General features: G+C 48.9%; 3 protein-coding genes and 1 non-coding gene across 6 annotated transcripts in view; 3 read left to right on the forward strand and 1 right to left on the reverse strand.

Annotated features, from left to right (window-relative positions):
• The window catches only part of LPCAT3 (lysophosphatidylcholine acyltransferase 3), a 46,425-nt gene extending 42,367 nt beyond the window's left edge, over window positions 1-4,058 (forward strand). Inside the window, exons 7-13 of one of the 2 annotated variants that reach the window (XM_066260185.1) lie at window positions 1,012-1,120; window positions 1,843-1,929; window positions 2,021-2,187; window positions 2,810-2,957; window positions 3,036-3,194; window positions 3,299-3,435; window positions 3,629-4,058. In XM_066260185.1, the coding sequence (XP_066116282.1) occupies window positions 1,012-1,120; window positions 1,843-1,929; window positions 2,021-2,187; window positions 2,810-2,957; window positions 3,036-3,194; window positions 3,299-3,415 (787 nt within the window). In that variant the 3' untranslated portion in view covers window positions 3,416-3,435; window positions 3,629-4,058. The remainder of the gene's footprint in view (window positions 1-1,011; window positions 1,121-1,842; window positions 1,930-2,020; window positions 2,188-2,809; window positions 2,958-3,035; window positions 3,195-3,298; window positions 3,436-3,628) is intronic. The other variant, XM_066260177.1, reaches the window with a different exon arrangement.
• Window positions 4,059-4,283: 225 nt separating this feature from the next.
• EMG1 (EMG1 N1-specific pseudouridine methyltransferase) lies at window positions 4,284-15,923 on the reverse strand. Of its 2 annotated transcripts, XM_066260212.1 has the most exons (6): window positions 15,618-15,923; window positions 5,746-5,847; window positions 5,493-5,634; window positions 5,120-5,178; window positions 4,894-5,043; window positions 4,284-4,558 (listed from the first exon to the last, which is right to left on the reverse strand). In XM_066260212.1, the coding sequence occupies exons 1-6, from the start codon at window positions 15,783-15,785 to the stop codon at window positions 4,445-4,447; spliced, it is 735 nt and encodes a 244-aa protein (XP_066116309.1). In that variant the 5' UTR covers window positions 15,786-15,923; the 3' UTR covers window positions 4,284-4,444. The 2 variants fall into 2 exon arrangements, with proteins under 2 accessions (XP_066116309.1, XP_066116319.1); XM_066260222.1 differs by lacking the exon at window positions 4,894-5,043.
• Window positions 15,924-16,013: 90 nt separating this feature from the next.
• On the forward strand, window positions 16,014-21,532 carry PHB2 (prohibitin 2). Its single transcript, XM_066260198.1, has 8 exons — window positions 16,014-16,292; window positions 16,456-16,540; window positions 16,780-16,859; window positions 18,686-18,870; window positions 19,175-19,304; window positions 19,406-19,509; window positions 19,936-20,013; window positions 20,389-21,532. The coding sequence occupies exons 1-8, from the start codon at window positions 16,166-16,168 to the stop codon at window positions 20,467-20,469; spliced, it is 870 nt and encodes a 289-aa protein (XP_066116295.1). The 5' UTR covers window positions 16,014-16,165; the 3' UTR covers window positions 20,470-21,532.
• LOC136321356 (small nucleolar RNA U89) lies at window positions 19,584-19,847 on the forward strand. Its single transcript, XR_010728617.1, has one exon. It is a non-coding gene; the product is annotated as a small nucleolar RNA U89 (small nucleolar RNA).
• Window positions 21,533-23,419: the final 1,887 nt, after the last annotated feature.

Consider the following 23,419-nt stretch of genomic DNA (forward strand, 5'->3'; position numbering starts at 1 on the left):
CATGCCGGGTGGATCCCGGTCGGGCGCATGCGGGAGTCTGTCTGACTGTCTCTCCCCGTTTCCAGCTTCAGAAAAATACAGGGAAAAAAAAAAAAAAAAGATATATCACAGTAGAAAAATGTTACAGTTAGTTACCATAAAAATCCCTTCACTGAAACCTGACCAGGTGGGTGGCACAGTGGATAGAGCGTCAAACAGGGATGCGGAAGACCCAGGTTCGAGATCCCGAGGTTGCCAGCTTGAGCATAGGCTCATCTGGTTTGAGCAAAGCTCACCAGCTTGAACCCAAGGTCGCTAGCTCGAGCAAGGAGTTACTCGGTCTGCTGTAGCCCCATGGTCAAGGCACATATATAAGAAAACAATCAATGAACAACTAAGGTTTCACAACGAAAAACTGATAATTGATGCTTCTCATCTCTCTCCGTAGGAAGAGATGTCTGTTTCCATCTATCCCTCTGACTCTCTCTGTCTCTGTTAAAAAAAAAAAAAAAAAAAAGAGAAAATCCTTTCACTGAGAACAGGTCCAGGCTGCATTTGAGCATCAATTCAACCAGGATAGGAATGAGTGGATCCATTGGGTTTTCAGCCCTGCTATAGACTAAGGACATGGGTGAGACCTCAAGATCTGCAGTATTCCTGAGGGGAAGCACCACAGATTGCTCCCTCCCTGCTGTCCTCCCTGCCCTGTAACTTGCCGAGTTTGCATTCACCATTCCTCAGAGGCAGCCACATGGAGAAGTCTTTCCTTGAGACTGAGAACAGGCAGTCCCCGGGTTATGAATGAGATAGGTTCTGCAGGTTTGTTCTTACGATGAATGTATGTAAGTTGGAACAGGTACTTTTACCTATTAAATGCAACTTAGATGTTTGTCTTACCATATACTTAAACATTTTCAAACCTATAGAACCTACCTCGGTACCAGGAACTGCCTGTATACTTGGGGCAGTGGAGCTGTTCGTCCCGTCTCAGATGGCTTCTGCATACAGTGACCCCCCCTTGTTCCTTTCCAGCACTGTACCTTCTCTCAGGCGCCTGAGTCTGGGCCTTGTCTACCTGGTCGGCTACGTCCTGCTCAGCCCCCACATCACAGAAAACTATCTCCTCACCGAAGACTATGAAGTGAGTTGTTACTAAAGCAGCAGCAGTGTGACTGCACCTGAGATAGAAAATGGACAGGCAAGGATCCATGTAGATAGCCAAGAAGTGGGTGAGACCATCAACAAATGCATATTGGTTTTGCTCTAGATCTGTGAGAGTTGGTGTCAATGCCAGCCCGGCCGGGACATGTTCATCAGACAGCACTGAATGACCTGCGTGGGCACAGGGCTGTGCCAGGTGCACTCTCAGCACCCCTTACCTTCCCCAGGAGCAGCTCTTAGCTTGCTGCATTACAGCCCAGAGTAGCAGCTGCTGGTCCTCTCCAGCCTGTTTCTTCTCTTGATAGATGGGGGCTTTTAGGGAGTTCAGAATTCATGGGAGGGGTAAGTGCTGGTTTTTGCTCCCATCCAGCTGACAGGCTTGCAACAGTTTCATACCCACTCTAGGTAGGTTGTCTCCATAAATTCACACTGAGCACAAATACATAAAAGTCTCTCGGTACTTAGTGTCCCAAGTGCTCAGTACTTCAGAAGAGGAGTTAAGAACAGTGCTGTTTCTGGGACTCTCCAAGGAAAAGGTGGTGAACGGATGTTCACTGGGCTCCCTGCTCATCCTCTTAGCCTGTTGTAGAGGCATTTAGGCAGGCTGTCAGGAGGACATGAAGCAGTCAGCCACGAGGGTAGAAAGGAAGAACAGTAGGGAAATTCACCAGACCTAACGCACATGTTTGTTCTTCCCTAAAGAACCGCCCTTTCTGGTTCCGCTGCATGTACATGCTGATCTGGGGCAAGTTTGTGCTGTACAAATACGTCACCTGTTGGCTGGTCACAGTAAGTAGAAAAGATAAAATAGGGTCATAGACAAGCTGCAGGGGACATCGGGAAGAGAGTGGCAAGAACCCTGAGTCGGTCCTTCCCTCAGGAAGGAGTATGCATTTTGACGGGGCTGGGCTTCAATGACTTTGATGAAAACGGAAAGGCAAAGTGGGATGCCTGCGCCAACATGAAGGTCTGGCTCTTTGAAACAACACCCCGTTTCACCGGCACCATCGCCTCTTTCAACATCAACACCAATGCTTGGGTGTCCCGGTAAGCAGCGGGGCGGGGAAGTCTGGACTTGAGCCTCTACCTTCCACCACTTTCCTGGATTTGAGGGCAGAAATGTATTGTTGCTTCTATCTTTCCCCTCTGGGTAGAACCTCCGATCATTCCCACACTTTCCCCTACACAGGAACTTGTGTGCCCACCCCTACCCTCCCAAAAACCATTCCTGTCATTATTTGAAAAACAAAAGCATGATATAGAAGTGCTTTGAGTCCTGGGTTTTAATCCCAATTCGGCCCTGGCTTTGTGTCCTCCGTGGCCATTTATAAGCATGTTGGTTTATTTGTCCCACCACTACAGCGTAAGCAGCACAAGCAGAAAACTGGTCTGCCCTGCTCACTGCAGTTCACCAGCAAGCACTCAGCAGGCACTAGTCATTACCTGGCTTGCCCAAGTTCACCCAGCTAAGTTGTAGGTCCATTTCCTGTCTCTAAACTGAGTCAATGTCACTGCCTTTCATCTCTAAAGCCAACCAGCTGGCTCAGCTTCCCTCACTGCAGGTGGCCCCAAGGAGCTAGCCACCACCACTGCACTCCTCAGGGCACCGAGAACCCAGTGGGAGTGTGTGGACAATCTGCAGCTCACCCTGACGCACCCTTTTCTCTAGCTACTTCTTCAAACGACTCAAGTTCCTTGGATGTAAAGAAGTATCTCAGGGTCTCTCATTGTTATTCCTGGCCCTCTGGCACGGCCTACACTCAGGATACCTGGTCTGCTTCCAGATGGAATTCCTCATCGTTATTGTGGAAAGACAGGTAGGCCTTCAGGGTGGTGGGTGAAAGAGGAATATGAGAAGAGGGGAGACACTGATGACCTCTTCCCTTCCTCATCAGACTGCCTGCCTGATTCGAGACAGCCCACTCCTGGACAGTCTGGCTTCCATCACCGTCCTACAGCCCTTCTACTATTTGGTGCAGCAGACCATCCACTGGCTCTTCATGGGTTACTCAATGACTGCCTTCTGCCTCTTCACATGGGACAAATGGTTTAAGGTAAATGAGGGCCTGCTCGCAGGATGGGAGGGAACCATTGAAACCCCAGGAAGTGAGGGATATAATATGCCCTCGGGCTACCTGGATGGCCTCTATCTCCACAGGTGTATAAATCCATCTATTTCCTGGGCCACGTCTTCTTCCTGAGCCTGCTATTCATATTGCCTTATCTTCGCAAAGCAATGGTGCCAAGGAAAGAGAAGTTAAAGAAAATGGAGTAATCTATTAATCTATTTCCCTGGTAAGTTAACATCCCTACAGCTAAACTGAAATCACCAGGCAACAGAGCAATAGATTGGGGGCATGGGGATGGGCAAGTGTTAGAAATTTAGGGTAAATCTCAGTGTGGCTACTAGGAAACACAGTATGGGCACTAACTTAATATGCCTCGAAGAAGGGCTATAGACCAAGGACAAGAAAGAATAACTGACCAGCCTTCCAATCAAATTTCTTCTGCAGGTGGCCTAGAGCAAGACGGGTGCAGAAATGACTTGTCTCCCTTCCCACACTCCTTCACCCCAGAGCACAGAGACACAGAAGCCAGGGAGCAGGGAGACACGTCACTCCCAGCTGTGCCTCTGCTCACAGCCAAGTCTCCATTTGGGCCAAAGGGGAAACTCTTATGGGAGGAGTAGAGGGGCCCATGTCTCCCCTCTGGGCTCCCCCATGCACGTTGCCTTATCTCTCCCCCTCTAGCCAGGAATCTATTGTGTTTTTCTTCTGCCAATTTACTATGATTGTATACATGCTGCTGCCACCACTCCCCCCATGGGGGGGTGGGGACTGGCACAGACCTTGCCTGCTCCACTTTTTCTACCTTGGAACTGTATCAGATAAAATCACTTCTGTTTGTTCAATTTTTCACTGCTAGCATTCCTGGATGCTTTCTTTCAGACACAGTGTGCGAGCTGACCATGGCTCCAATAATCAGAGCAGTCTCCTTTAGAGCAAGCAATCCCAGAAGTGTGGGCTAGAGCCCACCAGGAAAGCCTGGAACAAAACTGCAAATACAGTAACCTCACACCTTTAAGAGGACGAAGAGTTTTCACCATTAGATACTCAGTTTAGTAATCCCCAGAGAACAACCAATTTTGCAAGAACAGTGTTTATAAGATAAACAAATAGCAAATATACAGCCTCAACTTCCACTAACCCCACAGTCTTGGTGCAGGAAGGTCATCTTCCAACAATGAGTTGAGAGTCGAGGGATGCAAGGTCAACAGTCTCAGTTTCAGAACAAGGCCCCACTGTTAGATGACCCTCCACACTTCTTCAAAGGCTGTGGTAAGTTTTGCACAGGTGAGGGCAGCAGAAAGGGGGTAGTTGCTGATGGACACCATCTTCTCTATATAGTCCACACTGACCTGAGAAAAGAACAGTTCTATCAGTCGACTTGATAATTCTGTAACAGGTTTGGTCCTTCTTTAGGGTAGGAAAATTGGACTGATCTCGTCTTTCACAGCACTATTTATATCAAATTTGTACAAAGGATAAAAAGGTCCTAGCTTTGACTATTACAAATATGCCAGCAGTCCTCAAAGGATGCATCCCGGGGTGGGTCAGGGAACCCACTTGTCTTCCAGCTTTGTCCCTACCCTCTTTCCCAACGGAGGATAAGGATCATCAAATGCTAACTACTCCCAGAATTCTGTACTAAGCTTCAGCTCTATGAAAAATATGAGTTGAGCCCAGACCTTACCTTGCCATGGGCAAAAGCCCCCACCACAAAAACAATAGGGTCGCTGCTGGGCACCAGCTCTCGCACGTCACTGACAACTGGGATGGAAAAGGAAGTGCCAACTTTCATACACCCAACTGGGAAGTGATCTGACACCGGGTTCTTAATTACCTAAAGTAAAAGAGAAAACTGAGCCCAGAGAAGTTCTCAGAACCCCACCTCCAACCAAGAGGCGTCAATACCTCACCTTCAAGAGTTTCTGGGGGCCATCAGCTGCTCGAACACTGAGTTTGTGTAAAAGCTGAACTAGGCAAAAAAAAAAAAAAAAAAGTTCAGAGCTAGGTGGAGACTGCATTTCTGCCCAGTAATCTAATCAGAAACACTCATGGGTAAGGGGGGTTCCACATGTCCTGTCTGACTCCACTGTACTCCGAAAATGTTATGACCAAGCAGTCATCAAGCACAAGACTAGTGGTATACTGATGGGTTTGCTCTCTCCCTATTTTACTCTGCCAGGAACCCATGCAGGCTTTACCCATACACGTGGAAAATAATGAAGAGTCCTTGTTCTGGGATCAATCATTCCCTCTTCTTCCCTTCTTCACTCTTAAAGATCTTACCCATGAGGCCACAAAAGCGGTCAAAGGTTCTGGGTATTCGAGTCTGGGGGTTCACTTCAATCAGCACATTCTTCTGTGTATGGATATAAACCTGCAGCAAGCCAGCTCGGTTCAGGGGGCTGTCCATCAGCATCAGTAAACTCTGGGGGAGTCAGATATCAGGGCACAGTTAAGACGGACAAGAAGTAGCATGCAGCTACTTTGCCTTCCATACAAGGGCTCAAGGGGATTTGAGCTCTGTCCCTGGAGTTACCTGGTGAGCTATGTCTGGTCTCACTTCCCCAGGGTCCCGTCCATTCTTCAACAACATAGACTTGTGCTTGTCACAGTTTAGTAACTCGTATGTCTTCCCTGCCTGAAGAAGAGGAAACATGACAAGAAAACAACATAAGCTGCTTTTACCTAGCCCAGTGGTTCTCAAAGTGTGGCCACAAACCAGCAGCAGCAGCATCTGGAAACTTGTTAGTCAAATTCTCAGGTTCACTCTAGATTTCTTGAAACAGAAGTTACGGAGGCAGGGCCCAGCAAGCCTGTCAGGGGTTCACTATGTGCCCACATCTACCCTCCTCTCCCTTCCCCCACTCCCCCATCAGAAAAGGGAAGAAAGCACAACCTGTAATTTCATATGATTTAAACTGGATTTAATTTTAAGATCAGTGGCTATTAAGCAAAGCCAGAGGTGGACTAATGGTAATGAGCAAGGCTGAATGCTTATCACAGGAACACCATGATGTACTGGGCAAAAGGTACATGATCATGACCCTGCATTTGCTTGTAACAAACGCACTAAATGAGAGCTGCAAATCTGAATGAGAAGTGTGAAATGCAGTAGGTAGTTTACTCAAGGAATACTTCTGTCAGAAGTAAAACAAATACAAGGGGTTGTTCCTAGTTTTAAGATATGTGAGCAAAGGTATAGATGGAATGACAAAAAAAACAAAAATGTGGGGGAAAAAATTATGCTGAAAAAGTGGGAGCTGAAACATTGAAGGACAATGATTACATATGAAACTGCAGAATGCTCGCCTGACCAGGCAATGGCGCAATAAATAGAGCGTTAGACTGGGACACAGAGGACCCAGGTTCAAGACCCTGAGGTCGCCAGCCTGAGCGCGGGCTCATCTGGTTTGAGCAAAAGCCCAGCAGCTTGGGCCCAAGGTCACTGGCTCAAACAAGGGGTTACTCAGTCTGCTGTAGCCCCACTGTCAAGGCACATATGAGGAAGCAATCAATGAACAACTAAGGTGTTGCAACGAAAAACTAATAATTGATGCTTCTCATCTCTCTCCCTTCCTGTCTGTCTGTCCCTATCTATCCTCTCTGACTCTCTGTCTCTGTTAAAAAAAAAAAAGAAACTGCAGAATGCTCAAGTATCCAGCACAGTCAGAAATCACTCTGGTATAATGGGCATAAGAATGAGGAATACTATCCTGGCAACTCTGTATATACTGATAAATATACCATGTAGAATTCTGATTCTAAAGATCTGTCTGGATCTATCCATAGCAGCTAAAAGAAACCACTGTAGGCCTGACCTGTAGTGGCACAGTGGATAAAGCATTGACCTGGAATGCTGAGGTTGCCAGTTCAAAACCCCGGGCTTGCCTGGTCATGGCACATACAAGAGGAAAGTACTAATTGATGCTTCCCACTCCTCCCTGCCCCTTTCTCTCTCCACTCTCGAAATTTTTTTTTTAACAGAGAGAGAGAGTCAGAGAGAGGGATAGATAGGGACAGACAGACAGGAACGGAGAGAGATGAGAAGGATCAATCATCAGTTTTTCGTTGTGACACCTTAGTTGTTCATTGATTGCTTTCTCATATGTGCCTTGACCATGGGGTTAACACCTTGCTCAAGCCAGCGACCTTGGGTCAAAGCTGGTGAGCTTTTGCTCAAACCAGATGAGCCCGCACTCAAGCTAGGAACCTCGGGGTCTCGAACCTAGGTCCTCCGCATCTCAGTCCAATGCTCTATCCACTGCGCCACCGCCTGGTCAGGGAAAAATCAATTTTTTTAAAAAAAGAAACTGTACATTGCAATTTGGAGACCTAAGGAGCATTAAGATAGTACAAAGTGTAAAACCATACCATTAAATACAAATATAAGTTTTGAAAGACTAAGTTTTTATGTATTAACAGTTTTTTTTTTGTTTTTTGGGGTTTTTTGTTTTTGGGGGGGTTTTTTTGGGTTTTTTTTACAGAGACAGTGAGTCAGAGAGAGGGATAGACAGGGACAGACAGACAGGAATGGAGAGAGATGAGAAGCATCAATCATTAGTTTTTTGTTGCGACACCTTAGTTGTTCATTGATTGTTTTCTCATATGTGCCTTGACCGCGGGCCTTCAGCAGACCGAGTAGCCCCTTGCTGGAGCCAGCAACCTTGGGTTCAAGCCGGTGGGCTTTTGCTCAAACCAGATGAGCCCGCGCTCAAGCTGGCAACCTCTGGGTCTCGAACCTGGGTCCTCTGCATCCCAGTCCGACGCTCTATCCACTGCGCCACCACCTGGTCAGGCGCTTTTTTTTAATTTAATTTTTCTGAAGTGAGAAAAAAAGAGGCAGAGATAGACTCTCGCATGCACCCAACCAAGATCCACCCAGCAAGCCCACCAGGGGGCATTGCTCCATTGCAACCAGTGCCATTCTAGCACCTGAGGCAGAGGCCATGGAGCCATCCTCAGCAGCCGGGCCAACTTTGCTCCAATGGAGCCTTGGCTGCAGGAGGGGAAGAGATAGATAGAGAGGAAGGAGAGGGGAAAGGGTGGGGAAGCACATGGGTGCTTCTCCTGTGTGCCCTGGCCAAGAATCATACCCAGGACTTCCACATACGTGGCCAACGCTCTACCACTGAGCTAGCCAGCCAGGGCCTTGTATCAATAGAACATTTGTATGTCTGACATTGTTAAGCAAAAGAGACAAACAGGAAGAGAGATGAGAAGCATCAACTCATAGTTGTGGCACCTTAGTTGTTCATTGATCACCTTCTCATATGTGCCTAGATTAGGGGGGTGGGGCTCCAGCCGAGCCAGCGACCATGGGTCATGTCTATGATCCCATGCTCAAACCAGCAACCTTGGGCTCAAGCTGGTGAGCTTGCGCTCAAACCAGATAAGCCTGAGCTCAAGCCGGCAACCTCAGGGTTTCAAATCTGGTCCTCAGCGTCCCAAGCCAATGCTCCTCTATCCACTGTGCCACTGCCTGGTCAGACTGACATCATCTTAAGATATGCAACTCCAAGTCCTGACTGGTTAGCTCACTTGGTTAGAGCAGGGGTAGTCAACCTTTTTATACCTACCGCCTGCTTTTGTATCTCTGTTAATAGTAAAATTTTCTAACTGCCCACCGGTTCCACAGTAATGGTGATTTATAAAGTAGGGAAGTAACTGTACTTTATAAAGTTTATAAAGCAGAGTTACAGCAAGTTACAGCATATAATAATAATTACTTACCAAATACTTTATGTCGGATTTTCGCTGTTTGGCAGAATAAATCTTTATAAAACAACTTACTGTAGTTAAATCTATCTTTTTATTTATACTTTGGTTGCTCCGCTACCACCCACCATGAAAGCTGAAATGCTCACTAGTGGGCAGTAGGGACAAGGTTGACTACCACTGGGTTAGAGCATCATCCAGATATGTAAAGGTTGCAGATTCAATCCTCTGTCAGGGCACAGACGGGAAGCAACCAATGAAGGCACAACTAACTGAAACAACAAACTAATGCTTTCTCTCTATATTTCTTCTTTTCTCTCTAAAATCAATCAATAAATTTAAAAAAAATTATATGCAACTCCAAAAAATGGAGGAAGAGGCATGTGGATTCTAAAAGTATCAAAAAGTTGGCAGAGCCTGACCAGGCGGTGGCACAGTGGATAGAGCGTCGAACTGGGATGCGGAGGACCCAGGTTCAAGACCCCAAGGTCACCAGCTTGAGTGCGGGCTCATCTAGTTTGAGCAAAGCTCACCAGCTTGGACCCAAGGTCACTGGCTTGAGCAAGGGGTTACTCAGTCTGCTATAGCCCACATTCAGGGCACATATGAGAAAGCAATTAAAGAACAACTAAAGTGCCACAACAAAAAACTGATAATTGATGCTTCTCATCTCTCTGTGTTCCTGTCTGTCTGGCCTCTCTGACTCTCGCTCTGTCTCTATTAAAAAAAATAAAAATTAAAAAAAATTAAGTATTCTTTAAAAAAAAGAATTGGCAGAGCCTGACCAGGCAGTGGCACAGTGGATAGAGCGTTGGACTGGGATGTGGAGGACCCAGGTTCGAGACCCCAAGGTCGCCAGCTTGAGCGAGGGCTCATCTGGTTTGAGCAAAGCTCACCAGCTTGGACCAAAGGTCGCTGGCTCAAGCAAGGGGTTACTCGGTCTGCTGAAGGCCCACGGTCAAGGCACATATGAAAAAGCAATCAATGAACAACTAAGGTGTCGCAACGAAAAACTGATGATTTATGTTTCTCATCTTTCTCCGTTCCTGTCTCTCTGTCCCTGTCTATCCCTCTCTCTGACTCTGTCTCTGTTAAAAAAGGGCCCTGGCCGGTTGGCTCAGCGGTAGAGTGTCGGCCTGGCGTGCGGGGGACCCGGGTTCGATTCCCGGCCAGGGCACATAGGAGAAGCGCCCATTTGCTTCTCCACCGCCCCCCTCTTTCCTCTCTGTCTCTCTCTTCCCCTCCCGCAGCCAAGGCTCCATTGGAGCAAGGATGGCCCGTGCGCTGGGGATGGCTCCTTGGCCTCTGCCCCAGGCGCTAGAGTGCCTCTGGTCGTGACAGAGCGACGCCCCCGAGGGGCAGAGCATCGCCCCTGGTGGGCGTGCCGGGTGGATCCCGGTCGGGCGCATGTGGGAGTCTGTCTGACTGTCTCTCCCCGTTTCCAGCTTCAGAAAAATACAAAAAAAAAAAAAGTTGGCAGAGAGAAAGCACAAAGGCCAAAAAAAAACTAAGACCATGTCACTCAGTTATAGAAGAAAAAACCTGTCGATTAAAAGAATCCAGTTGTAACCCATTAGTAAGTTATAACTAGAGTTTTTAATGAGACAGAATAGAAAACATCAGTACTTCATTACTGTTACTTCATATACATAGTAATGGTAAGTGAAGGTTTATGAAACTTTTGGTTTCCTAAAGTTGAGTGTGGGTATTGGCTGTTAATAATGTAATTTTTAATTGAGGGTTGTGGCTAAGCCAAGAAAACCACTAACTAGAATAATCATAATGACTACCATCCATATGTATTCACTTTCTATAATAGATATTGGAAATATAAGATTTTCTTTTTTTTGAGAGAAAAGGACAGACAAGAAGGGAGAGAGGCCCTGGTCAGTTGGCTCAGTGGTAGAGTGTCAGCCTGGCATGCAAGAGTCCTGGGTTCGATTCCCAGCCAGGGCACACAGGAGAAGCGCCCATCTGCTTCTCCACCCCTCCCCCTCTCCTTCCTCTCTGTCTCTCTCTTCCCCTCCAGCAGCCAAGGCTCCATTGGAGCAAAGTTGGGTTGGCCCTGGCGCTGAGGATGGCTCCGTGGCCTCCGCCTCAGGCGCTAGAATGGCTCTGGTTGCAACAGAGCAATGCCCCAGATGGGCAGAGCATCGCCCCCTGGTGGGCGTGCTGGGTGGATCCCGGTCAGGCGCATGCGGGAGTCTGTCTGACTGCCTCCCCGTTTCCAACTTCAGAAAAATACAAAAAGAAGAAAAAAAAAAGGAGAGATGAGAAGCATCAACTCGTACTTGTGGCACTTTAGTTGTTCATTGATTGCTTTCTCATATGTGCCTTGACTAAGGCAGGGCTCCAGCCAAGCCAGTGACCCCTTGCTCAAGCCAGCAACCTTGGGCTTCAAGCCAGTGACCACTGGGTCATGTCCATGATCCCACACTCAGGCTAGCGACCTCATGGTCAAGCTGGATGAGCCCATGCTCAAGCAAACAACCTCGGAGTTTGGAACCTGGGATCTCAGCATCCCAAGCCGATGCACTATTATTCACTGCGCCACCACCTGGCCAAGTGAGATACAAGAATTTTTTTTTTCTTTTTGTATTTTTCTGAAGCTGGAAACGGGGAGGCAGTCAGACAGACTCCCGCACGCGCCCAACCGGGATCCACCTGGCATGCCCACCAGGGGGCAATGCTCTACCCATCTGGGGCGTTGCTCTGTTGCAACCAGAGCCATTCTAGTGCCTGAGGTAGAGGCCACAGAGCCATCCTCAGCGCCCAGGCCAACTTAGCTCCAATGGAGCCTTGGCTGTGGGAGGGGAAGAGAGAGACAGAGAGGAAGGAGAGGGGGAGGGGTGGAGAAGCAGGTGGGCGCTTCTCCTGTGTGCCCTGGCTGGGAATCGAACCCAGGACTCCTGCACGCCAGGCCGACACTCCACCACTGAGCCAACCGGCCAGGGCCTAGATATAAAAAATTTTAAAACTTTATTTCCTGCCTGACAGGGTGGTGGCGCAGTGGATAGAGCGTCGGACTGGGATGTGGAGGACCCAGGTTCAAGACCCCAAGGTCACCAGCTTGAGCGCAGGCTCATCTGGTTTGAGCTAAAGCTCACCAGCTTGGACTCAAGGTCGCTGGCTTGAGCAAGGGGTTACTGGGTCTGCTGAAGGCCCATGGTCAAGGCACATATGAGAAAGAAATCAATGAACAACTAAGATGTCGCAACGAAAAACTGATGATTAATGCTTCTCATCTCTCTCCCTTCCTGTCTATCCCTCTCTGACTCTGCCCTCATAGAGTCTTCTAATGGAAAAGACAAATAGTAAACAACCACATGAATATTTAACTCAAATTGTGATAAGCATTATGAAGGGGAAGTAGCAATTCATTAAAGGACTATAACAGGAGGACCTACCTGACCTGTAGTGGTGCAGTGGATAAAGCATTGACCTGGAATGCTGAGGTACCAGTTCAAAACCCTGGGCTTGCCTGGTCAACGCACATATGACAAGCAACCAGTGAACAGCTAGAGTGAAGCAACTATTCATGTTCCCTGCCCCCACCTCTGTAAAATCAATAAATAAAATTATTAAGGCCCTGGCTAGTTGGCCCAGCATGTGGAAGTCCCAGGTTCGATTCCCAGCCAGGGCACACAGGAGTAGCACCCACCTGCTTCTCTACCCTTCCCCCTCTCCTTTCTCTCTATCTCTCTCTTCCCCTCCCGTAGCCAAGGCTCCATTAGAGCAAAGTTGGCCCGGGCACTGAGGGTGGCTCCATGGCCTCCACCTCAGGCACTAGAATGGCTCAGGTTGCAATGGAGCAATGCCCCAGAGGGACAGAGCATCACCCCCTGGTGGGCAGGCCGGATAGATCTAGGTCAGAGGCATGCAGAAGTGTGACTCTCTGGCTCCTCGCTTCTCACTTCAGAAAAATACAAAAAAAAAGGAATAAATGGAGAGAGGAAGCCCAGAGGGTGCTGGCAGAAGCAAGAGGTACCAACACAAGGAAGGCACAAGATAACAGTACAGAAGATTGCAACCAACTATGATTTGTCACCCTTGGGAGTACCATTAATGACAACTTGGCTAAAATTCTACCAGCATATGTTCCAGGAATTTTAATTTGGCCATGACCTTTTCAACTACTTAATAGGTAACATGCAATCAGTAACAATACTATCTGATTCCAAGTGACAGACATTATTCTAAATCCTTTGCAAATGTTAACTCCTTTAATCTTCCCAAAAACCCAATAAGGTAGGTAACACTATCATCCCCAAGGAACATAGGAAGAAATGGAGTAGTTAAGTGACATTCAGAATTAATAGGCTGGCAAGATAGGAGGCAATTAAGTGAAGGATGAACATAGAACCTGTAAATAAATTAGAAGCCAATTACAGAAGATAATGAAAAACAGGTTGGGGGGATCTAAACTGCAAGCTTAATAAAGTATCAGTGGTTGAGAAGAAAAGATGAAAAAAAATCACACTGTAGATTACTATGGAAATGTACTAGTTTTTTTTGTTTTTTTTTTTACAGGGACAGAGAGAGTCAGAGAGAGGGATACATAGGGACAGACAGGAACGCAGAGAGAGAGATGAGAAGCATCAATCATCAGTTTTTCCTTGCGACACCTTAGTTATTCATTGATTGCCTTCTCATATGTGCCATGACCGGCAGGCCTTCAGCAGACTGAGGAACCCCTTGCTCAAGCCAGCGACCTTGGGTCCAAGCTGGTGAGCTTTTTTGCTCAAGCCAGATAAGCCTGCGCTCAAGCTGACAACCTCAGGGTCTTGAACCTGGGTCTTCCACATCCCAGTCCGACGCTCTATCCACTGCGTCACCACCTGGTCAGGCGAAAATATACTAGTTTTAAAGCACTTTCGTTACATTATCCCTGCAAAGTATTAACCTCCACTTTACAAACTGAAGACAGTTTTTTCTCAAGATCACATAAGTAAAACAAGTACAAGAACAAAGATTATAATGCAGGTCTGACTTCTAAACCAGTGCCACCATTTCTTCTGGGCCTTCTCATTGAACAAATTTAGCTATGAACAGTTAAGACAAACAAGAAAGAGGGAATCAGAACATGGCACAAGTTTTTAAGATAGGGAACTGCTGGCTTATTTGGGAAAAAAGAGCCTAATGATACGTAAAAATAAAGATGTAAAGTATTGGCCCTGGCCTGTTGGCTCAGTGTTAGAGCATCGGCCTGGCGTGCAGAAGTCCCGGGTTCGATTCCCGGCCAGGGCACACAGGAGAGGTGCCCATCTGCTTCTCCACCCCTCCCCCTCTCCTTCCTCTCTGTCTCTCTCTTCCCCTCCCGCAGCCGAGTCTCCATTGGAGCAAAGATGGCCCGGGCGCTGGGGATGGCTCCTCGGCCTTTGCCCCAGGCGCTGGAGTGGCTATGGTCGCAACAGAGCGAAGCCTGGAGGGGCAGAGCATCGCCCCCTGGTGGGCAGAGCGTTGCCCCCTGGTGGGCGTGCCGGGTGGATCCCGTCGGGCGCATGTGGGAGTCTGTCTCTCCCCGTTTCCAGCTTCAGAAAAATACAAAAAAAAAAAAAAGATGTAAAGTATTAAATGATAATCTGACCCAATGTTTCAAAGCGAATAGTAACACAGAGGAGGTTGACAGTAAACACCTTTTATAAAACGTTAAGTCCTGACCTTGGCCAGATAGCTCAGTTGGTTAGAGGTGCGTCCTGATAAGCCAAGGTTGCGTATTGATCCCAGGTCAGGGCACGTACAATAATCAACCAATGAACGCATAAATAAGTGGAACAATAAATCCATCTCTCTCCCTCTCCTTCAAAAAAAAACCCCCTATGAATAAAAGGATGGGCTCACTAAGCTGCTGCTACAGTAACCACCTTTCTCCTTTCCTAGTAATTTGTCCTGAGATGCTGTAGGACACTGCGGTGGATGAACTTCCCCTCCCTTTGGGTCAGCGGTTCTCAACCTGTGGGTCGCGACCCCGGTGGGGGTCAAACGACCAAAACACAGGGGTCGCCTTAAGCCATCGGAAAATACATATTTATTACACAATACATTTTTAAATATTTTCGATGGCTTAAGGCGACCCCTGTGTTTTGGTCGTTCGACCCCCGCCGGGGTCGCGACACAGGTTGAGAACCGCTGCCTTAGGTGACTTTCTACCACAGAATCCTGGCAAAATAAGAAGGGCACGCCTGAACAGGAGGTGGCGCAATGGATAGAGCGTCGGGCTGGGATGCGGAGGACCCAGGTTCGAGACCCTGAGGTCGCCAGCTTGAGCGCGGGCTCACCTGGTTTGAGCAAAGCTCACCAGCTTGGACCCAAGGTCGATGGCTCAAGCAAGGGGTTACTCGGTCTGCTGAAGGCCCGTGGTCAAGGCACATATGAGAAAGCAATCAATGAACAACTAAGGTGTCACAAGGAAAAACTGATGACTGATGCTTCTCATCTCTCTCCGTTCCTGTCTGTCTGTCCCTATCTGTCCTCTCTGACTCTCTGTCAAAAAAAAAAAGGGGGGGGGCAGAAGAAAACGACCACTACCAACCCAGGACGTTAAACCAAAAGATAATCAAATAGGCCACTCTTCATACAAAAGCATGTTTCACCTCTCTCTGCTTTCTCCATCCACTTTGAGCCCTTTAACCTCATCCTATAGGGTCCTGTTCTATTTCTATACTAGCTCTACACTTTCTTGTCGCACATTACCTTGACTGTCTCCAGACTGGCTCCTTCCAATACCACAATGAGCCTACGGCCTCCCATCTTGCTTCCCGCCCCAAATCGGGGCCGCTTGGGCGCCACAACATCCCAGTCCTGTTCCTGGTCCTCACGGCGACGCTCACGAGGTTGAAATCCTCCGCTGGGCGCAGCCATCTTGAACCCGACCCGGAAACTGTGCAGATATCCTTACATTAGAACCTCAAACTCTTCCTAGTCTCAAACTTCCTTCCGGCTACCATTTGAAAGTGGTCGCTAGGAAAAGGCTACTGTTAGACACTTCCAAAGCCTCTCTGGGAGGGCAGGGTCTCAGAGAGAGGCGGGACTTCCGAATGCGCAATTCCTGTGCGCGAAGTTCGGGTCCTCCGTGGCCGGGAGGGAGGGTTTAGAAGGGAGCACACTTCCTGTGCCCTTTCTCCTGCGAGCACCTGCCTTACGGACCCTCGTGTGAAGGGTGCTGTTTCTAAACTGGAGTGGGGTGGAGGCGGGCCGGCACCCCTTCCTGACCTTTGGTGCCCCCGGCCTCAGGATCGGACATGGCCCAGAACTTGAAGGACTTGGCGGGACGGCTACCGTCCGGGCCCCGGGGCATGGGCACGGCGTTGAAGTTGCTGCTGGGGGCCGGCGCCGTGGCTTACGGGGTCCGCGAGTCCGTGTTCACTGGTGAGCAACCTCCGCCCGCTCACCGGACTCCTCCCGACCCTCCAGACCCCTGCCCTCTCCCGCCCGGTTCCCGCGCTCACCTAGCCCCGCGCCGCACCAAGGTCTAGCACGTACTCTGAGCAGTGACCTAGCCTGATCCTGATCCCCACCCCTCTCTCCACAGTGGAAGGCGGGCACAGAGCCATCTTTTTTAATCGGATCGGTGGCGTGCAACAGGACACCATTCTCGCCGAGGGCCTTCATTTCAGGTAATGGCGGGCAGAGTGGATTGACCCTGACCCTTCACCCTTGAACGCCAACCCACCGATAGCTGTAGTAGGATTTTAAACAGCTCTTCCCCTTCCTCACTCCTTGGAAGAAGATAAGTTTTCCTACTTCGTGGCCATTAAGAGGAGGTGCAGGCCAAGAAACACGTCATGAGGGAAAAACTGGGCAAAACTAGTGAAACTGCAGCCTCCTGATAACTATCCTGTTCCCACTCCTCCAGGATCCCCTGGTTCCAGTATCCCATCATCTATGACATTCGGGCCAGACCGCGAAAAATTTCCTCCCCCACAGGCTCCAAAGGTAGGTAGGTTTGGACACTTGGAAGCCACCAGCAAATGGGCTACCTAAAGTCAATAATGAAGACTGGTAAGAGCGCCTAGGGGAAGATGATTGTGTCAGAGCTCTTAGGCCTTGGTTTCCACATGTGGATTAAAAGCACCTGCTTCAGGGATTAAAGCAGTACATTCTGGACACATTGTGTTTGCACTTTGTTTTTTAAGATTTTATTTATTTATTTTTACAGAGAGGAAGAACAAGAAGTATCAACTCATAGTTGCTTCACATTAGTTGTTCCTTGCTAGTCATATATACTGTACCCTGACCTGGCAAGCCCAGGGTTTCAAACTGGTGACCCCAGCTTTCCAGGTCAGCGCTCTGTCCGCTGCACCACACAGGCCAGGCTGCACTTATTTATTAACTGTTCATACCCTCTAACTTCAATGAGAGCACTGTTTGTCCTTTGCCTTCACTGCCTAGAGCAAAGCCTTGTTTTAAAGCTTTCCTTTTAAGTGCTTGACTTAATGATACCCATTAGTACGCCTTGTTCTGGGAAAAGTTGGTCTCACTCGTCACTGGTGCACCTGGTTCCTTCTAGACTGTACCTAGAAGCTGTGCCTTTTGAGATTCCCCAGACCCCTTCTTCACACACATGGGTGCACGTGAACACACACTGGGGCAAGTAGATTGCCTATAATATATTTTTGTACTATTTTTATTTTATTTTAATTTTAAGATTTTATGCCCTAGACAGGTAGTTTGGTTGGTTGAGCATCGTCCTAAAGCACAGAGGTTGCCATTTCAACCCCCAGTCAGGGCACATACAGGAACAGATGTTCCTGTCTCTTTCCTGCCCTTTTTCTTCCTTTCTCTAAAACCAATAAAATAAACACTTTAAAAAAGAAAAGATTTTATTTTACTGATTTTAGAGAGAGAAAGGCATGAGGGGGAGGAGTGGGAAGCATAACTCAGTTGCTTCTCATATATGCCTCAACCAGGCAAGCCCAAGGTCTTCAAGTCTTGAACCAGCGACCTCAGCATTCCAGGTTGATGCTCTATCCACTGTACCACCACAAGGTCACGCTTTTTTTTTATTATTATTCACATTAACAGAAGACAGTTTTTTGTGTGTTTTTTTTTTACAGAGACAGAGTCAGAGAGAGGGATAGACAGGGACAGACAGACAGGAACAGAGAGATGAGAAGCATCAATCATTAGTTTTTCGTTGCGCGTTGCGACACCTTAGTTCATTGATTGCATTCTCATATGTGCCTTGACCATGGGGCTACAGGAGACCGAGTAACCCCTTGCTGGAGCCAGCGACCTTGGGTCCAAGCTGGTGAGCTTTGCTTAAACCAGATGAGCCCGCGCCCAAGCTGGCGACTTCGGGGTCTCGAATCTGGGTCCTCTGCATCCCAGTTCGACGCTCTATCCACTACGCCACCACCTGGTCAGGCGGTCACGCTTTTTTGTACTATTTTTAGTGCAGAGCACTTAACATTCACTTAAACCCAAGGCCCTGGGAATAAAGGGTTCATAAAATACTGTTCTCATCCTCAAATCCTTACAGTTTAGTAAAAAAGACAGGTGATTATGATAGAGCCTAGGGCTATAGTAGAGGTTACACACAGTACAGTGGCAAAAAGAGAAGTTAGCTTTATTGGTGGAAGTACTATAGGTAAAGAAGACATCACAGTGGACAAGGATGCATTTGGCCTGTGCCAAGTCACATTTTGTCAGCCTGATTACCCTCCCTCCAGGGGAGTTCCAGGCTGCACAACATTACACAGAAGAGGCAGTGCTTGGGGAAGGGTGCTTGACTAAGAGGCCACTGCTGACCCCTTTCTTAGACCTACAGATGGTGAACATCTCCCTGCGAGTGCTGTCTCGACCCAATGCCCTGGAGCTTCCCAGCATGTACCAGCGCCTAGGGCTAGACTATGAGGAGAGAGTGTTGCCGTCCATTGTCAACGAGGTTCTCAAGAGTGTGGTGGCCAAGTTCAACGCCTCACAGCTGATCACCCAGCGGGCCCAGGTTGGACTCCAGCTCCCAACACCATCTGCATTTTCCTCCTAGGCCCAGGGCACTGAGTATTAGGAAAGACAGTTTATTAGAGAAAGGTTGTGACCTCAATTCCATTTCTCCCTAAAAGCTGCACTCAGGCCACTGGGAAATAAGGAGAGCCAAGACTGGAACTCACTAGGTACCAAGAAAGGGTTGAGTGTTCTGCCTTTTTCAGAAGATCTGGTGTTCAGATGGTCACAGCAACACACCTTCCTTTCAGTTCTCCAGTCCCCTCGAACCACCTCTCCCTTCCCCTCCTCACCTTGCACCCCAGGTGTCCCTGTTGATCCGAAGGGAGCTGACAGAGAGGGCCAAGGACTTCAGCCTCATCCTGGATGACGTAGCCATCACCGAACTAAGCTTTAGCCGAGAGTACACAGCGGCTGTAGAAGCCAAACAAGTGGGTGAGTGGCCAGAGGAGTAAGTCAAATGTTTCTAAGGATGCAAGAGGGGTGAGGTGTTCCTGACACCTCACACCTGTGACCTCTTGACTCTCCCACCACAGCACAGCAGGAGGCCCAGCGGGCCCAGTTCTTGGTGGAAAAAGCAAAGCAGGAACAGCGGCAGAAGATCGTGCAGGCCGAGGGTGAGGCCGAGGCCGCCAAGATGATATCCTGCTGGAGAGATCTCAGCACACCCTGGAGACACATTGCTTTCCCTTCTCCCCTGTGCTCCCTCCTGGGCTGGCTGATGAGACTAAGGCGAATGCGATTCCGTGCTCTCTGATCCTTTGCTCCGGGGAGATGGGGGGATTTCTAATGGGATCTGAAATCTTAGTGGGGTACCTGAGCTTGGCTCCTCACTGTAAGGCAGATCAATAGCACTGCTGGCCTTGCCTCTATTCCTGCTGCTGCCTCCAGTTCCTGGCAGCTGCCTGCAGGGGGGCCCACAAATGAGAACCAAAGCCAGACTGCATGGGCCACCTGAGCGCAACCTTAGATCTGACAGCCCAGAGGAAGGCTGGAGTAATGGGAGTAGTAAGGATGGGGCCAGAGAATGAGACCTTGTGTGAACCCTTAACCCTACCCTGCTCACCTTGGAGAAGCATTGAGTAAGAACCCTGGCTATATCAAGCTGCGAAAAATTCGGGCGGCCCAGAACATCTCCAAGACGGTGAGTGTGAGAACCCAGTATCCGTTAAAGAACTTCCTGGAGAGTGACAATGTTTTCAGTTAAAGCACACTGAAGTGTGGCAATTAGAATCCTGCTCATTCAAGTTGCTACTCGGACTGGCTTCTCCAACACTCTCCCCTTCGTCAAAGGGAGATTCCTCTGGGTTCCCTTGACCTTTAGTTCATGACGGTGTGGTACTAAGAACCACAGTTGCTTGCTGCTCTGGATCCTTATATAAGGACAGAAACCATGTCCTTGCCCTTGTTGGATCCCTGTTCCTAACCCACAAGTGTTCTGTTGGTAGATGCTAAACGCAAGGATAGGAGTCAAGGTCTTTGCATAGTACAAGCATTTGTCTTGTTTCCTGCCCTGTAGATAGCCACGTCACAGAATCGTATCTATCTCACTGCTGACAACCTTGTGCTGAACCTACAGGATGAAAGTTTCACCCGGTGAGAGATGTGACTTACACAGTGGGGTGTCACAGAGAACATGGGGTCTGAGTCTGGTCACTTGGGCTCTGGAGCCTGTTACTGGTTTACTCATGCAAATCCGGAAAGACATCATTTCTCTGAACCAAAAGATAGAAAAGTGTAGGTGACTTGAATCTCATGGTTGAATTTAAGAGAATAGTATTGTTGATGTAAAAAAAAAAGGCACTTTAATGTTTTGTCTCACTGAAAAGTAGTGAAAGGCAGTATTCAGTATTCTTACTCAAGAACCCTAAGATTGTTGCTCTGGTGCATGGAAGGGCGCTAGGGAGGAGAAGTGAGAAATGGCAGTGGCCAAGGGGACCAGTCTCTCCCTTTCCAGAGCCTGAGATGCCCAGCTTCCAACCTATTCACCCGTTTCTCTTGGGAGCAAAGGAGGGTTTAGAGATGGGTGGGGCCTGAACTATAAATCACCTCTGCATTTTTCTTTTTATGTGTTTCCCGTCCATCTGGTGATCTGGTGTCCACAGGGGAAGGTAAGTTGCTGAAGCCTCCTTGTTCCCATGGGGTCTTGGAGCTCATCTCCCAGTACCTGCCTTCTCCCCACCACCTAACCTTTCTCACCTCCTCACACACGTTGAATCAGGAAGGAGGGTGGTTGAGAAGGCAATGGCCAAGCTGCTCTTCTCTCATATCTGTGTTCCCTAACAATGTCTTCTATCTGGCTCCTTTCCAGTGACAGCCTCATCAAGGCTAAGAAATGAGCCTGATGACCAAGAACTCGGCCCCCAGAGAAGTGGATCTGCTCCTGCCCTGGTATATGAGGAGCCAGCTTTGGGTCCAGCACGCCCCCACCCCGCCCCCATATCATGTGATGGTCCCCTCTGCATCTGTCCTCCCAGCCCTCAGATGAATGAAGACTGACCCATTTTCAAGGGAATGGCTTTCCTTCTCCCTGTGTTGGCCGGGGCTGTTGGGACAGTGTGATTTCTCAGTGATTTCCTATAGTGTTGGCTCCTCCCTCAAAGTTGGGAGGCGATAACTACCATCCCAGGAATTCTCAATAAATTTTTATTACTTAAGCTGAAGTCAAGGTTTCACTTGTCTGAGCTGTGGTGGGGGTAGGGGTACGCATGCGCAAGTTCACCTAACGGGCCTGGATTTTCCACTCCACCAGCAGGGGGCGCGCAGCCTCTGGCCAGGACAGCGGAACAGCAGACCTGGGGTCCGGCTGCCCTCACCCTGGAAACCCAGCAGAGTAAACGGGAAACGGGACCTAAGCTGGAAATAGCAGGTCCAGCTGCTCTTTCCACCCGACCCTCCATTTTTACCACATCGCCCCGGTTTTCTTTTTGCCAACATCCTTTTTTTTTTTTCAACGTCTTTTTTAAGGCTGGAGCAGCTGCGGCTTTGCTGAGCTAGACCAAAAATCTGATGACCCCAACAGAAGCTGCTTCCTTGGAACCAGGGTCCCATGCAGCTGTGAGGAGACCACTCATGCCTGTTGAGGGGCTTATGAGCTCAAAGGCCCCATGGGTCCTGCCGCCTTCTGTGAACTCCCCACACACGATTTCACAATCACCAGGTGTAAAGAGCTGTTGTGAAACGGCTCAACCTGTGGAAGTGAGCTCTTCACTCCACCACTCAGACCTCCAAGAGAACAGGTGCCTGTTTTCAGTTCCTGTATGAGCTGCCTCATCCCAAGACCTCACTGAATCTCAAACACCAGAAAAGTGAAGCCACTGCTGTACCTGATGACACCACAGTCCAATTCCCACCGCCTGTCATAGGAAGACAGGAACATAAGAGCCCTGGGGGCAAAAGCATGTACAGGAATTGCATAGTGTGGTCGGGAGGAAGGGAGTCTTTAGGGTGAGGGATGGGTTCATCAGCTTCTCAGATTTTTGAAAAAAGTTGATTGATTGTAACCTGCTCTCCAGGTTGATTGTCATGAAAGGGAGAGGGAGATGAAGCAGATGGGGCAGCCCTACTCCGGAGCTGCGAGCCTAAAATGAGATTGACAAAGAAAAAAAAAAAAAGGTCAAGTAACTTGAGTCAGTCTGCACAAGTTTCCATCCACACTTTATTTTGTTCACCTTCCCGAGGCGGGAAGAAGTGGAAAGTGGAGGTGCCTGGAGAGCAAGAATGCTTTCGAATCCTGCTGAGGTTCTAGAGGCAGCCATTTTGTCTCCTCCCATTGTTCCCCTTTTCCTAGTGATTTACACCCCCATCCAGAGGGGTAAAGGTCAGAGGTTGTTGGTCAGGAGGCCTCCATGGTCTTCAGGGCTCCCTGAAGGTCACTGCCGAGTGAACCAGGCCCGGGGGCCATCTTTACCAGACAGTGTTAGGAGCTTCACAATTAGACCATCCAACACTGTACTGGAAGATGGACCCAGAGCCGGCTGACATGCAACTCCAGGCTAGAGCTGACCAGTTGCTACAGGGACCGTGGCCGCAGGCCAGGTGAGGTCTCTTGAGAGTGCATGAACCAATCCCAAGCTTAAGGTTGGCTGTGGGTTCTGGAGCCAACAGATGACAAATCACTCTGGGTTGGGGGAGGGGCTGGGAACCATTGTGTCCCTTCAGTGGGCAACTCACCAAGAAAGAAGCTACCTTGTTTACAGCACCCTCCGCTCAAGATGAAGGGGATTCCAGGGTATGTGGGGAGGTTCAGGAGTGGGGGGCTGCAGCCTGCTGGGGGCCTGAGGTAAAGGATGTCGCTGACACAGAGGCAGGGGCCTCCATCATTACCCGGCAGTATTAGAGACTCCCAACCAGCACCCAAACACTGCTGGGTAAGACGGGGGCCCCTACCCAGCCTGCCTACCTCCAGGTCAGGCAGTCTTAGGCCCAGGCTCCCTGTGAAGAGGCTGCAGAACCCTTGGCTCCCTTCCCCCACTACCCACGTCCCTGGGGACACTTCCGGGTGACCCTGCAGAGTGCCACCAGTTCCATCCTAAATTATTGATCCACTG

Source organism: Saccopteryx bilineata, chromosome 1 (genome assembly GCF_036850765.1).
Source record: "Saccopteryx bilineata isolate mSacBil1 chromosome 1, mSacBil1_pri_phased_curated, whole genome shotgun sequence".
NCBI classification, from domain to species: Eukaryota; Metazoa; Chordata; class Mammalia; order Chiroptera; family Emballonuridae; genus Saccopteryx; species Saccopteryx bilineata.